Raw genomic sequence first — 14,600 nt, 5'->3', positions numbered from 1 at the left:
TGTTGTGTTGTGCTGTGAGTTCCCAAACATTTTGGTCAAACTCAAAAGGACAAAGTCAAAATTAGTAATTACCCTCCAAAAGGACTTCTGATTCCTGGTTTGATTTTTAATAGTTGGTTTTTATCCTTTTTTTAATGTCTATTTTTTAACACTAAAAGCTCAAAAAAATTAAAATTAATGGTACTAAGATTCAGCTTTATATATACATAAAGGTCTTACTTTATGTTTATATAGGTTTTATTAAGGTTTGTTGCATATTTTAACCTTAAACAGGGTAAACATTATTCACCCCATTTTATTTTAATCCCTTAAAAGAATGTTTAAGAAAATAGACTGTTGGTGTTTATTCTTAACCTTTATATAAATATATATATATATATTCTAGAATATTTTTTTAGAAGTTAAATTACTAAATGAACCTGGCATTACACATTAGGTTAGGTTGGTATCTTTAAAAATAATAAAATAAGAAATTTGTAAGAAAAGTAAGTGTAATTTTTTAATAAAATAATATATAGATATATTTATCACTACCAAGAAAGATCAATGTAATTATTTCATAATATTATGATGCATTACCCAAAGGAACGCAAATTAGTAACTGTTCAAAACATATGACATCCAAAAAAAGAAAGAAAGGAACATAGATATCTTAGCTTAAAATCATCACTTGCATAGGTACACTATGGCGTATAATAAACTTCTTTCCTAATGAAAAGTTCAAAGGAAAAGTGAAGGAATTTTATGTCCTCCAATCATCTTCTTTCATTCTTACAAATACAGATAATAAGACAGTAGCACATCAAAATGTAACTGTAGAAAACAGAATAAAAGCTGAATTCTTTCACATTGTATCATTTATTATTACAATGTTTTTACATGCAACTTTCAATTAATTGTAATTGATACAGAAAATTTGAAATTCAAAAAATAAAATTAATTGTAATTTAATTTGGTAATAAATAGGAGATGATATTGTGCTATGTTAGCACTCCCACAGTAACATAATAGAGCCCTCTTGCACATGTCACAGTTCTTTGCCTTGAAAGCATGTGGCTCATTTATTTATGACTTTTATTAATGAAAGCATGTGTCTCATCGGTTACTGAACTATAATGAATTATGAATGCATCAAATTTAATTTAATAAATTTAATCTTGAAGAAAGTGGAAGGTGCAGAAGCCAAGCAAGCGGTTGCCTGCGTTGGAATCCAAGAACTTGGTTCTCTTTCATATTTATATTTGTAAGTTCATGCTCATGTTCATTCCTTTCTTATTCCATTCATAACCTCTAATAAGCAACACATTGAGATATCTGAATCTGCTAATCTGATTGTTGTTGGTATAATTGGTAATCAACAATCAAAGGGAAATGGGAGTGCTTTCCAATAAGTTTGATCGGAAACAATTGAACCCGGGTGATCACATTTACTCTTGGAGGCAGGCTTACATCTATGCCCACCACGGTCATCTCTTTTCTCTTCTATTAGTCTTATATTTGTTCTAATGTCCCACTTTCTAAGATTTTTTTCTTCTTTATAGATAGATACATAGAAAGAAAGAAGATTTGTTAATACTACGTGCGAAATTAACTCATTTTAATTTTTTTTATTAAATATATCAATTAATAAAATTTTATAAAAAACAAAATTCATAAATATTTCATTATATTATGTTATTTTAACAAATATTATATTTTTAAAATATAAATAAAATCAAATTTTGAATATGATTTTTATAAATATTTAAATTGTGTGAAATTTAATATATACGATTGTAAAAAATTATTAAGAGATGGAAATATTAACAATTCTAACTCACACACGCACATATATATATATATATATATATATATATATATATATATATATTAATCTTAATTTCATGTCTTTTGTGATACCCAGTACACATTCTAAAGACAGTTAATGGCAGAAAAATGTAAGATTTCTGCATCATCGTGTTCAAATTTACTAACTTTGTAAGTTGCCTACTTATATATTGTATCAATATATGAAAAGTATCAACATGGGTCTAAGCAATAAATAATATTAAACTTAGCTGAGATTAACAAAACCCTTATTATATATATAAAAATTCCAAATTCACTTATCTTTGGATGTCAAGAGAATTCAAAATAAAGAAGATATCATTTAGAACAATTCTAGAATAAAAAAGCATTTTTTTAAAATCAAGATTAATGTATGTAAGATTTTGTAATATGTATTTTTCACACCAACTTCAAATTTGACTGGGAACCTATGTTGTCAATTTATAAATGATGGATGATACTGAAATCTTCATCTGTGTTCTGCCAACTGCTTTGGTGTAAGATACCAGGAATATATGTTGGAGAGGGAATGGTGATCCACTTCACTAGAAGAGTAGGCCAAGAAACTGGAACAGGAACTATCTTAGACCGTTTCCTTGTAAGTTCACCACCCTTTGGTGGTACCATTGGCACTTCATGCCCAAAATGTGGTGAACAAGCAAGCACTGATGGAGTCATCTCTTCATGTTTGGATTGTTTTCTTTCTGGTGGTGATCTATACCTCTTTGAATATGGTGTGTCACCTGCATTTTTTCTAGCCAAAGCTAGAGGAGGTACATGCACCACCGCCCCTTCTGATCCAACTGAAGCCATCCTTCACCGTGCTTTCTTTCTTCTTGATAATGGATTTGGTGGCTACCATGTGTTCAAGAATAACTGTGAAGATTTTGCAATTTACTGCAAAACAGGTTTGCTTGTATCCACAAGCATTAGTGTAGGCAGAAGTGGACAAGCAGCATCATGCTTGGCTGCTGCTAGTGCTATAGTTTCTTCTCCACTTCGATTTATGACTGCTAGTTTTGGTGGTCTTGCATTGGTTGGATGTGGCATGTACTGTGTTAGCAGATATGTTTCTGATATTGGAGTACGCAGTGATGTAACTAAAGTTCCAGTGGAGCAGATACATGAGATGGCCAAGGAGGACTAGTGGGGCTGCACAAAACTCCGTTGCGTTTAATGTTAAGATTGGTTATTGTTCTGGAAATGCTTTGGCTAAATATTTACAGGTTAAGTTCCCTGTAATATGTGGAGGTTTCATTTGTTATGTTTTAAGATATCTAAGATGATCTTCACAAAAAGATTGTCATTTTGGTGTTCAGCTTGAGTTAACTTATTTATAGCCATGCCGTAATATAATTTACAGTATTTCTAACATGTGCCCGAGAACATTCAACAAGACCTTATGTATAGTTTATTCATAAAATATTTGAATGAATTTCTGCAAAACATATTAGAATTTTAAAAAAGATTTTTGACTTGCATAAACTCTTGACTTTTTACAACAAGCTTTTGTAGAACACATCAAAATATTTTTTTTATTGAATTTTATAATGAAATTTATGACAAACTTATGTATGAAAATTTATTGACTTAACTCGTAAACAGGCCCTTGAGTCATCTGATCCAGACAATGTAAGTCATAGCTATGTTGTGCATGAACTGTATTCCATTTCACAAACAGATCGAAGTTTTAGTCTGCCTTTCGTACAAGAACACCAATAGAGAAAATTAAAACCTTGGAACACTAGTTGCTATTAAAATGAATAGTCATAAAAAACGGCTAAAACCCGGATTGAATCCACCTTAAACAGTGTCACTTTTTAATTTGGGGACAGAGAATGGGACAATAAATGAGGTCAGTTGCTTCATCAACTTAGATAAACAAAAGGGTCTTGCGGAAATCACGGGTTAAAGTAATTTTCCGATTCAAACATTTTACTTTTGATTCCTTAACGGACATTGGTTAGCATTTGCCATAAACAATTATTACTATAAATGAAAATCTCATAATAAGTTCAAATATTTAGAGTGTTCAGATTTTGCTTCATCCTTTCGCATAAATTATAAGCTTTTCCTTCATCTGGATAGGTTCTAATTAAGGTTTTCAATATCTTAAAACACAGATATGCCACATATCTAGGGGAAAGGAGTAGGAGATTATGAATGAGACAGAAAGCTTCACTTCACCAAAATGAAATAGAGACATGAGAAAAACAAATTCAGCAAACCTTTTCACTCGATTTTGCTATAAATAACTGAAACGGTACTGAACATTATACAAATTTCTTAGTTTCATGTTTTCCAATAAGGTTACATTTACATATAAACACAAAATAAAAAAAATCCACAAATCATCCATTGGTGTGCTAAGAATACCTCTATGGACAAGGACAACAAACCTGACCTAGCATCAATTCTTCTAAAAAGGCCAAAATTCTGGTCCACCAGGTTTCTTCACAAAGATTTGATTGTATTCAGGCCTTGATGTCTGCAGTTGATGTAAATCGGTTATTAGAACTCAATGCCAAAAACACATTGACGAGATAAATGGAACAGGAAGTAGGGGAATTGGGCACAGAAACATGTATCGTGTTGCCAACTGTTTAGGAATGCATTTAAATAAATAGCTTAATTAAACAATAATTTCAGTACTTCTTATCACATTAGAGCTTATGCCAAAACTTTAATCATAAAATTTTTGAAATATGTTAAAAAATTGCAAATTTCATAAGCTCAAATATGCTTATATATAAATTCCTCCAAACGAATTGAATCATCAGATGCTGAAAGTAGAAATAATATCAGGGCTTATTGAAATTTCATGCTGATCCTAGTTTATTAGTTTCGACTTTTTCTAATCTGTTCAACACAGTATACGATTAAAAATTAATAAATAGTATTTTTTTTATTCAAAATCATAGTATTTGAAGCATCACTGCATGAAATTGTAATGATTGGAAAAGCCGTAATTAAATCATTCATTCACGAGACATTTACTGCACTTCCCAAGAATATAATATCAGGTTATAATTTAATTAAAATTTCAATAAATTTCCTATCAAGCGAATTGAGATTCCCACATATGAGGTCAAAATTTCAGCCTAATTTTAATTACATAGCTAAAAACATGAAAATACAAACACGATACCCACATAGAAAAGAATGAAAAATTGAACACAAACGGGTAATCAGAAAACAAAGAGAAGAAGGCTATAATGAGAACTTACAATATCTTTGAAGACGAGATAAGCAATGAAGAAGAAAAGAAAGAAAAGGATCTCAAACTCGGCGTGTCTCACAAAGCCGAAGACCGCCCCAACTGCCCGAGTCAATAACGACTCGTTCCGAGTCTCGACTCGCCTCGCCATCGCCGTTCTCTCTCACTTCAAAATCCAACAATCTCTCTCTTCCTTCTCAATGAAACCATAAAAATTGGCAATGATCCTCTTCAAACGGACTCGGGTCAGTCACCATAATGGCCCAACGCCCTAATGTAGTGTCTACTTAGGCCCAAAACGACGTTAGCGTTTGACGTTTTCTTCGTCCTGAATCGTTATGCCTTTTTTATTTTTCATTTGTGTGTGAGACGTTTGATTAAGGAAACATTTTTTGAACAATAATATGTGTTTAGTGAGGCATTTTTAAGATATATATATATATATATATATATATATATATATATATATATATATCTAGTGTTGCGTATATAGTAATTTTTTAGTGATTTAAATAATAAAAATTTATTTAAAAGTTTTTAATATATATTTTTAAAATAATTATTTTATAAATTTTTTTAGAAAATGAGAGTTTATAAATTGGTCTAATCTAATAATAATTCAAAACATTAATAATTATTTATTTATTAAATTGGATTATTCTTTGAATGCACTTTTGAAAAATAATTCCTTTTGATTAAAATTCAATTTTTGTGTGTATAATATATTATTTGTACAATTATTTTTTTTTACTCACACTTATATAAGTATATATTCACGAAAATTGTAGCATTTAATTTTTTTTTTATGATTTTTTTAATGCATGAAAATCGAGACACGAAATAAATTAAAATAATACTCTGCTGATTGATTCTTGTGTTTGTTAGTAATTAAAGTCTATGTTTTAATTTATATTTAAATAGTTATACATTTATATTTATTTGAATATTATTAATTATAAGTTTTTTAATTTTAGATTATTCAAAATTTGTTCTTGTGTATTATATATTTTATATAATTTTTTCTATAAAAAAATTATTTAACACCTGCTAACAAAATTTAAAAAAATATAAGAATTTGAATGATTCAATATAATTTAAATTGTTTGTTTATCTAATGGAACTGAATTTAAATTATACACGTATTATTTAATTAAAATAAAATTTTAAAATAAAAAATTTAAAATATTAAACAAATATTTTTATATTTTATAAAAATTATAAATATAATATTATAATTACTAACAACAAATATTTTATCATATAAAATTATATTTATAAAAGAGATAAAATTTTTAAAATCAGAAAATTAAAAATTTATATCAACATTGAATTTTAAAAAATAAAAGCTCAATGTGAAAAAGGCTAGATGGCACTTGTGATTTTATATAATTAATAAAATAGGTGGAACTGTGATTTTATTTGTAGTTACTTTTGTATTTTTTTATTAATTAAAAATTTAATTATATATTAAATATTTTATCAGTTTGTTATATTAAATAATAATTTCTGAACCAGAGAAATGTTAAAATAAAAATATTATTTTACTAATTTATAACACTATTATACAATAAAAAAAATATTAAAACATTGGTTATAATAAAAATAAACATACCTAAACGATAGCAAGTAAGTTCAATATATCACAAATTTAGCATTTGTATTATAGTATAATTTCCTATGATTTTATGTTTAAATTTTAAATTTTTATAGAGTAAAATAAAAACTAACTTGATACGGTTTTTTTTGAATTATTTTAAAAAAAAAATTAAAAATGATAAAAGTTTGTTATTTTATATAATATTATTTTAAAATTGTAATCTTTAATTCATATTTTAGATGATATTATCTTAGATGATATAATTAATTATATAAGTAGAGTTTGCTTTCATAGTCGAGTTTGTGAATTAGCAATCAATGGTTAGGTGGGTGAGGACTAAGGTTCTGGGGAGTGGTACCTATGGCACTGTGTATCAAGCTATTTGTGAGGGTTATCACAAGCCCATAGCTCTCAAAACTACAGCACTAAGCTCGTCAGAAACGTTGGAGAAGGAGAACAAAATTTTGGACGCTTTATTTGGTTGCCCAGAAATCATTAATTCACATGGCACAGAGATCACGTGCGAGGATGGAATCATAGTCTCCAATCTCATGATGGAGTACGCCCCTTATGGCACTCTCGGTGACCTTATCAAGAAAGGGCCACTCATGGAAACAAGGACTACCAAAGTGTACATACAAATGCTTTTGAGAGGGCTTTCATTCATGCATCAAAGGGGTTACGTTCATTGTGATCTCAAACCCGATAACATCCTCATGTTTCCACCTTATAAGTATCATGATCAAAGGTTTAATCAACTGAAGATTGCGGACTTTGGATTGTGTAAAACTCCTGAAGAGAGTTTGAATGAGGAGGACTGGAAGTTCTCTTTTAGGGGGACTCCTTCTTACATGTCACCTGAATCCATCGCATGTGGCCAAATTGGACCAGCATTGGATATATGGTCTTTTGGGTGTGTAGTTTTAGAGATGTTCACTGGCTACTCCTGGTGGGTTATGGAACATTGCTCTCTAGAGGACATAATGGTTAGGGTTGGGATCAATAACGAAGCACCAAGCATTCCTAGTGGACTCTCCTCTCTATGCAAAGACTTCTTACAGAAGTGCTTTATCGCCAACCCTAATGAAAGGTGGACTGCCGACATGCTTCTCCATAATCATCCTTTCACTCATATCTGTTAGAACTAGCATTTAAGAAAGTTTGTAGTGAATATTGTTCATTATATATGCATTATGTTTTTGCTTTTAGTTGGTACTCGTTGTTGTTCTTGATAGTACTTTAATCATCAATCGTTTCCCTTTAGGGATCGGATCTATTAAATCACCCTGCAATATATTTCGGCATCTCTTGTTCATATGAATAAACATTTATTATGATAAATTATACTTGAAATCTTCATCACTTTGTCACTTATATTATATATTCTACATTCTATGTGCTTGTAATATAAGCGATTACTCTAAGTATATAATAATAAATCTTAATAAAAATTTATAATACATGAATTCATGTATAATAAGTTAAATTATAATATAAATTTAAAGGTGTATATTATACTAATAAAGGTTGGTGACATTGCTTAAGCAAGATTTCGATTTAAATTTTTGTACATAAAAAAATCTCTAATATAGATTCCCCTATTTATTATTAAAAATTATTATTTAAATAAGTGTCTAAGTATTATTAATAAAAAATCTTTCTGGCAAGATTCCCTACAAGTTTTCAAAGGTAGATCAAATTTACAAGTTGAAAAAGGTAAGAAAAGGCTAAGATAACTGCCTCCGCTAATATTGCGTATAGTTATTGTTTGAGATTATTTTTTTAATCTTGAAAAGAAAATGAAAAGAATTGAAGACATGCGCGCGCTGAGGATAACGGGTTTCTTAAATTAACGGTAGAAACGAACGAACGAGTTTGAGATCTTCAATCTCGGACACATTCTGATCGCAACAAAATCAAAGACATCCCTTAACAAAACATGTTTTAGATCGAAAAGGACCCCGATTTTTCTCATAATAAGATTTAATATTTCATGTAAATTACGTGAAAAATTAGAAAGTTCTTCCACTAAATACATTTAGTTGAATCCGAGGCTTCATTTTTTGCATGGTATTGAATGAAACTACAAAATGGGGTTGTCGCGAAGATCTGTTAGTGATACCGCTTTGTTGCTTCTTGGGTTGTTGTTATTCACTTACAACCTTGACATGGCTTTGGCCTCTTCTGGAGGCGTGATGGGAGGGAATTTCTTCAGTTCAGATTCTGAGTCTTCATCCTCAGAATCTTACACAAGTGATTCAGAATCACAAATGGTGTTGCATGATAACCATCCCACTTCTCACGATGCTGAACTTGCAAGTGGAAGTCACGGTGGAGTGTCTATGTTCTTTCTCATATTCATATTTGGTTTGTTTTTGGTTGGATTTTGTAAAGACACCAATGGAAATACAGTAACTGTTCTCAAGCTTCAGGTGGATATAAAATTTGTTGCTGAGATTACATGCACCACCAAAGTCATGCATGAGTCAAAGTGTTTTTTTTTAAGTTTTAGTTAATCATATTTGGCTGTGCCATATTTAAGGTTGCAATGTCTGGTGGAATGGGAAGCTCAATACAAAGGGATCTAACTAGGATTGCAGAAACTGCAGATACATCCTCTCGAGAAGGTGTGAGCTATCTTTTGACAGGTAGGTTTAGGAATTGCTTTGTTATATTTTCAAATCATCACGAGGGTCTTGTTATGAGCAAGGTAGTGTTCATATCGTTTGTTGAAAATCTGTGTGCTTAGCAGTCTCTGAGTGCATGTATCTATCTGAATTAGTATGCAATAGAATGTTTGAGAATGTCCAATTGCTTTCTAAAATTATTAAACATATTTTGTGTATATTCTGAATATATTAAATAGTAATAATAGACAAATACTACAATGTAGTGGTGGAATAATTCCATGCGACAATGTTATTGATAGTGACTCGGTGTATATAGAACAAAGGCTATACATACTTTAGTCTCTTCCTCCTTAGCCATGCTTAATACTCACTAGTTTTAGTTGATCAACTTCATGATCACTATAATTTTGCAAAATAATGCTTCTTGCACTTCCCTAAGAAACACTTCACATTTGGGTATAGCTACTCAAAACAAGGTGGACACCAATGTGATTAGAAGTGTGAAAAATGTGCAAATTTGAAGTGACGGTGTGAATACCGTGCTCTTGTTTTGGATGTGTTTGTTTTGACTTTTGGGAAAGATATGTCCTTTGTGATGTCAATGTGCACTTGGGAAATTAAATTTTCTTGTCGGTACTCCTACAAACTTTGATTACTACTACAAGCTAGTGTTAAAGGTCTTTGGTAAGAGAAAATTTTAATTGATGATTGGATACTAGAGATAGATTTATATTTTGTTCTATGATTTAGCTAACATTAAACTTTCATTATTTATAAGAGGCTTTGTATTTGATGCATTTTATTTGACCTTCTGACAGAGACAATGCAGAGTTTGGATCGACATCATGGTCATTGTATTTCAGGATATTCATCAGTAAGTCCATTCCTTCTCCCAATATCAAAGTGAAAAAGCAGTTTTTGGTTATAAATTAACATATATATGTATCTATGTTTTATATAGCTTGCAGTTGTTGGCTTGTTAGTGTGTGCATGTACTATGTGGCTTGGAAATTGTTGACTGTTAAGAGGACATCATTGATGAACAATCTTTGGCAGGTGGATTTAAAGCGGAGTAAGGGGGATGGGGAGAAATTCTATAATCAATTGTCAAATGAAGAAAGGGCAAAATTTGATGAAGAGACTCTGGTTAATTTGAACAACACAGAAAAGAAAAGTACAAAAGGCCAAAATGTTGATCTGTTTAGCAATGAATACTCAATGGTATGGTTTTGTTATCAACATACTATTATAAAGTGTGCTTGATTTTTTTAGCATCTAGCATTCAGAATGGTTATTTTGATGCAGCTTGCAATAAGTTTTCACTTCAATTTTAGCTATTGGACAAGTAGATTCATAATTTTGCAACTTAGTTTAGTTATAGAGCTATAACCAACTAATAATACTCTATTGCAGTTTGATGCAAAGGAGAGAAAAGAGGAAAGATATAAATTTGAAGAAGAGAAACTTCTCAGTGGGTTTGGCAATGAGTACATTGTGGTATGGTATGATCTCTTTATGCATATATTATTCCGAATTAAAATTTTTTAGTGTACCATTTTCATTCCTAATTTAAGCATTATAATATTAACTCTCGCTCTGATTGTAGAATTTTGTATACTTCAGTTCCTCAATATTTTCATCCTTGCTTAAATTTTATCATCTAACAACTGAGTGGCACAAGAGAGAGATTTCACATTGGATGCAGAGTTCAATTTGTTTCTAGACGTAACTCATTCCTTAACTTTATTCCACATCTAACCTTTGCTAAAAATGAGGGGATAAAAAAAAAATGAAAGAATAAGAAGAAAAAAGGTTCAAAAGTAGACAAAATATATAATGTTTTGCATGATAAGGAGAAATTTTTCAAATGAGTCTCATCATTTTTTTTTTCTTTTCCTGTATTTTTCTCCACAATCAAGAAAAAAAAAAAAAAGGTGTAATTCTATCATTTCTCCCCCACATCCCTGTTTTTCTTTTTTCATTTTTTAACTCATCCAAATGATGCCTTAGAAAACAAGACTATAAACGCTATATTTCATGAATTTGAATGAGTGAAACATCCATCTTCTATTATATAGACTCATTATTGAGGTACATGTCTACATATCAAAGAGGCAAGTTCCTTGGGTACTTTATAATATCCTCTTATCATCTGAATAAACATTAACAAGAAAGGATGTGGTCCAACTCAATCAATCACCTCATCGTTAGGCACACATTGAAGTTAATTTATGTCACTTTTATATTTGTATTGTGAAATTTGAATCCATAACACATATCTTCCAAAAACCATTTCTTGTCAAAGTTGAACAATTCAAAAAGGGCAAGTAATGATCCGTTTCTTCTTACACTATGTACTTATAACAGATAACAATTTTGGTAGCTGCTAAAGGAGCACACAAGTTTCCTAACATCAATGGAGCTGAAGATTTGAAGGAAGCATCACAAAAGCTTAGATCCCTTCTCTCAAGCAAATTATTAGTAAGATGTCAAAGACACTTTTAAGTTATTCTAATTTTACATTCGAATTATGGAAGTGTTTATTGTCATTATTAATTTAATTAACTAACAAAAATTATTTAAAAAAGAATAACAATCAACATTTTAGAATGATAATAGACTAAAATTAATTTCTCTACAGGCTGGTGAGGTATTATGGACCCCACAAAATGAGGAAGACACTCTTTCAAAACGAAAACTACTTGAAGACTACCCTCAATTGGCAAAGGGCTTGAAAAGCTTTCAATTTAAGAAACATGAATGAGAACAAATGGGCAATGGATATATGTTTACGTTTTGTATGTTAAATTGTTTCCCTTCTTAATTTTTTTAAAAAATTGTACAATAAATTCAATTTCAAAATCTCCTCAGGTTTTAAATGTTAATTTATTTTTCTATTACATATAATTGTAATTTGTATTGCGGATCGTTAAATAAATTTAGCTTATATTGCAAATTTTTATATGGTTGAATTTTCAGTATTAATACTTCATCAAATGATTTATAAACATATTTAGTAAAGAACTGCGTAACTGGAAAATAATTCTCAAGAATTAATTGATAAGGCTGATGAGGCTAAATCTCAAAAAATAATTCTCAAGAATTTGTTCCACAAACGATGTTCTATAACATTATATTTTTCTATTTATTAGTTAAATAATAAATTAAATTAAAATAAGATAGAATAATTTATTTTATTTTCTTTATCTTATCCACCAATCAGAATTTGAATAAATTTAGTAACTAATATTAAAATTGATAATCGTGTATGATTGTAACACCAATATCTTTATTTCAACGGCATGACATATCAAATAAAATTAGCTTTTCTAAAATATTATTACAATATAATAATTTTATTTTTTTAATATCATTAAATTTATTATTAATATTTATTTTTAATTTTTAAATTATATTTATTAAAAATAAATAATAAATAATAAATAATTTATAAAAATTATAAAGTGTCTCACATTCTAAAAGTTTTTAAGTATTTCTAAATTTATTTATTTATTTGATTTTATTTAACATGTATTTAATAATATATGTCAAGAAATAAAAAATATTAATTTATATTAAAATCTGTAATATTTAATATGAATAATGCATTGAATTTTGTTTTTTTTTATTTTAATAAAGATTTATTGTATGTAAATTTTTATTATATACTCTTAAATACATATCCAAAACATTATTATTTAATATAGGAGTGACTTTCTCTGTATAATAATTTACTAATAAATATGTAAAATACGTTTATTTCTTTTAAGCTTATTAAAGAAACCTAATCTTCTTCTATTAGGAAGACAATCACAAAATTCATAGAGAATTAAGAAGTTTATCCTCTTTTAATACATTGATATCTAGAACTTTATTGGAAATTGATAATATCAAGATAAATGCTATTAAATATTCACTTCAATTTTTTCTTTAATTATCTAAGGATATGTCCAAAACTTAAGAAAATAATTTGATAGTCTAAATTTACTAAATATTTTTATGTGATTTTCTAATATACTTTCATCATAAACGTTTTCTTTAATAAATTTGATTGATGGATTTAAAAGTTGTATCCACTGAGCAATACGATTAATGTTGGATTACAAAAATAATTAATGTATAAGATTACACTCTGTTATAAAATTAGTGTGCAATCTAGCTATTTATTGGACAAAACACAAGTTTCTAGTAAATTTACGATAATTTACATGCCAAAAGGTGGTGCACAACCTTTTATTTTCTATATACGCACTTACATGCACACGACTCTTAACCTTAAACAAATCACACTCACACTCAACTTGAGTATCAAAAGAATTTGAGAATTACCTCAAGATCTATGGAGCTAAATCTTTCAATATTGATGAAGTGATTTTCTTTGATACTAAAATGTGGAGTCATGGTATATAAGACAAGAGATTTTTTATATGATAACTTATATAAGACTATAGCCTCACCTCATGTTATAGTTATATGAGAGAAAATACATGTTAAATGATACTAAAATGTTTAATACACTATTACTAAAAGAAAGAAATTTCAAAAGTTTTGGTAGTTAAACCAAAAAGTAAACAGAAACTTTAATAAAGTAGTAAGATATAATTAGGAGTAATATTAGTAAAAAAACTAATTATCTACGTTTTAAACAAATTACATAAGTTACAATGAAAATGATAAAGAATTATAGATTAAATATAAACTTAGTCAAATAAACAACTCATTATTTACCATTTCAAATTAAAAAATAATACATTAACGTAAACTGTAAGTGTAGTATATTTGACGCAAACAAAATCAATTTTATCATTTTTTAAAGCTTCTTAAAAGACACCAAAATTTGAATAAAATTAAGTAAAATTATTCATAATCTATTTACTCACTTCCCAAATCATGTTCGAGGCCAAAAGAATTTATTTGTATAGTTAGTTACTTGGATAATTTTGAGAAAGCCTCGTGTGTTTTTCAAAAAAAGTTGAAAACCTTCGTTATCATTATCTCAAAGCATTTTAGTAATATCCAGAACTCTTTTTCAAACAAATTAAGAAAACAGGACATAATCAATTAATTAATTAATTAATAATAATAATAATAATTATTGACTATGTCTTTGTTTAAACTAAAATCATGACCACACACACACAAACGAATCAACTGAGCTTTTGTTGGCATGATAACAGCAAAGATAAGCTGAAGAGAGAGATTCAAAGATGTCGTCAATCCTAAGAGAAAAATGACCCTGGATTTCAACCAAACACATATTTATTAATTTTAAAAAGAAAAAAAGAAAAAAAGAAAAAGTCAAAATATTTTTGTTAGAAATACAGAAAAA

The 14,600-nt window shown here is 28.7% G+C and overlaps 4 protein-coding genes across 4 annotated transcripts; 3 read left to right on the top strand and 1 right to left on the bottom strand.

Annotated features, from left to right (window-relative positions):
* Positions 1 to 1,296: 1,296 nt before the first annotated feature.
* LOC113849374 lies at positions 1,297 to 2,974 on the top strand. The gene is made up of 2 exons (XM_027479247.1): positions 1,297 to 1,465; positions 2,337 to 2,974. The coding sequence occupies exons 1-2, from the start codon at positions 1,372 to 1,374 to the stop codon at positions 2,972 to 2,974; spliced, it is 732 nt and encodes a 243-aa protein (XP_027335048.1). The 5' UTR covers positions 1,297 to 1,371.
* A 960-nt stretch (positions 2,975 to 3,934) lies between these two features.
* On the bottom strand, positions 3,935 to 5,225 carry LOC113851501. The gene is made up of 3 exons (XM_027482003.1): positions 5,055 to 5,225; positions 4,224 to 4,315; positions 3,935 to 4,180 (listed from the first exon to the last, which is right to left on the bottom strand). The coding sequence occupies exons 1-2, from the start codon at positions 5,193 to 5,195 to the stop codon at positions 4,247 to 4,249; spliced, it is 210 nt and encodes a 69-aa protein (XP_027337804.1). The 5' UTR covers positions 5,196 to 5,225; the 3' UTR covers positions 3,935 to 4,180; positions 4,224 to 4,246.
* A 1,733-nt stretch (positions 5,226 to 6,958) lies between these two features.
* Positions 6,959 to 7,783, top strand: LOC113851249 (mitogen-activated protein kinase kinase kinase 17-like). Its single transcript, XM_027481718.1, has one exon. The coding sequence runs from the start codon at positions 6,959 to 6,961 to the stop codon at positions 7,781 to 7,783; it is 825 nt and encodes a 274-aa protein (XP_027337519.1).
* Positions 7,784 to 8,731: 948 nt separating this feature from the next.
* LOC113851555 lies at positions 8,732 to 12,035 on the top strand. Its single transcript, XM_027482068.1, has 7 exons — positions 8,732 to 9,073; positions 9,184 to 9,268; positions 10,090 to 10,145; positions 10,328 to 10,492; positions 10,685 to 10,768; positions 11,639 to 11,752; positions 11,913 to 12,035. The coding sequence occupies exons 1-7, from the start codon at positions 8,732 to 8,734 to the stop codon at positions 12,033 to 12,035; spliced, it is 969 nt and encodes a 322-aa protein (XP_027337869.1).
* Positions 12,036 to 14,600: the final 2,565 nt, after the last annotated feature.

The sequence above is a fragment of the Abrus precatorius genome, unplaced genomic scaffold, assembly GCF_003935025.1.
Source record: "Abrus precatorius isolate BTA unplaced genomic scaffold, Abrus_2018 Scaffold9, whole genome shotgun sequence".
NCBI lineage: Eukaryota > Viridiplantae > Streptophyta > Magnoliopsida > Fabales > Fabaceae > Abrus > Abrus precatorius.
Note: the sequence above shows the minus strand (reverse complement) of the source record. Positions and strands in the feature narration are given on the sequence as shown.

Excerpts from the sequence above, each read along its gene's own strand:
- LOC113849374 (XM_027479247.1), top strand. The coding sequence starts at position 1,372 with ATGGGAGTGCTTTCCAATAAGTTTGATCGGAAACAATTGAACCCGGGT. Across the intron at positions 1,466-2,336 it reads TTACATCTATGCCCACCACG|GAATATATGTTGGAGAGGGA; the intron begins GTCATCTCTTTT and ends GTAAGATACCAG.
- LOC113851501 (XM_027482003.1), bottom strand. The coding sequence starts at position 5,195 with ATGGCGAGGCGAGTCGAGACTCGGAACGAGTCGTTATTGACTCGGGCA. Across the intron at positions 4,316-5,054 it reads ATCTCGTCTTCAAAGATATT|ACATCAAGGCCTGAATACAA; the intron begins GTAAGTTCTCAT and ends CATCAACTGCAG.
- LOC113851249 (XM_027481718.1), top strand. The coding sequence starts at position 6,959 with ATGGTTAGGTGGGTGAGGACTAAGGTTCTGGGGAGTGGTACCTATGGC.
- LOC113851555 (XM_027482068.1), top strand. The coding sequence starts at position 8,732 with ATGGGGTTGTCGCGAAGATCTGTTAGTGATACCGCTTTGTTGCTTCTT. Across the intron at positions 9,074-9,183 it reads TAACTGTTCTCAAGCTTCAG|GTTGCAATGTCTGGTGGAAT; the intron begins GTGGATATAAAA and ends GCCATATTTAAG. Across the intron at positions 10,146-10,327 it reads GTATTTCAGGATATTCATCA|GTGGATTTAAAGCGGAGTAA; the intron begins GTAAGTCCATTC and ends AATCTTTGGCAG.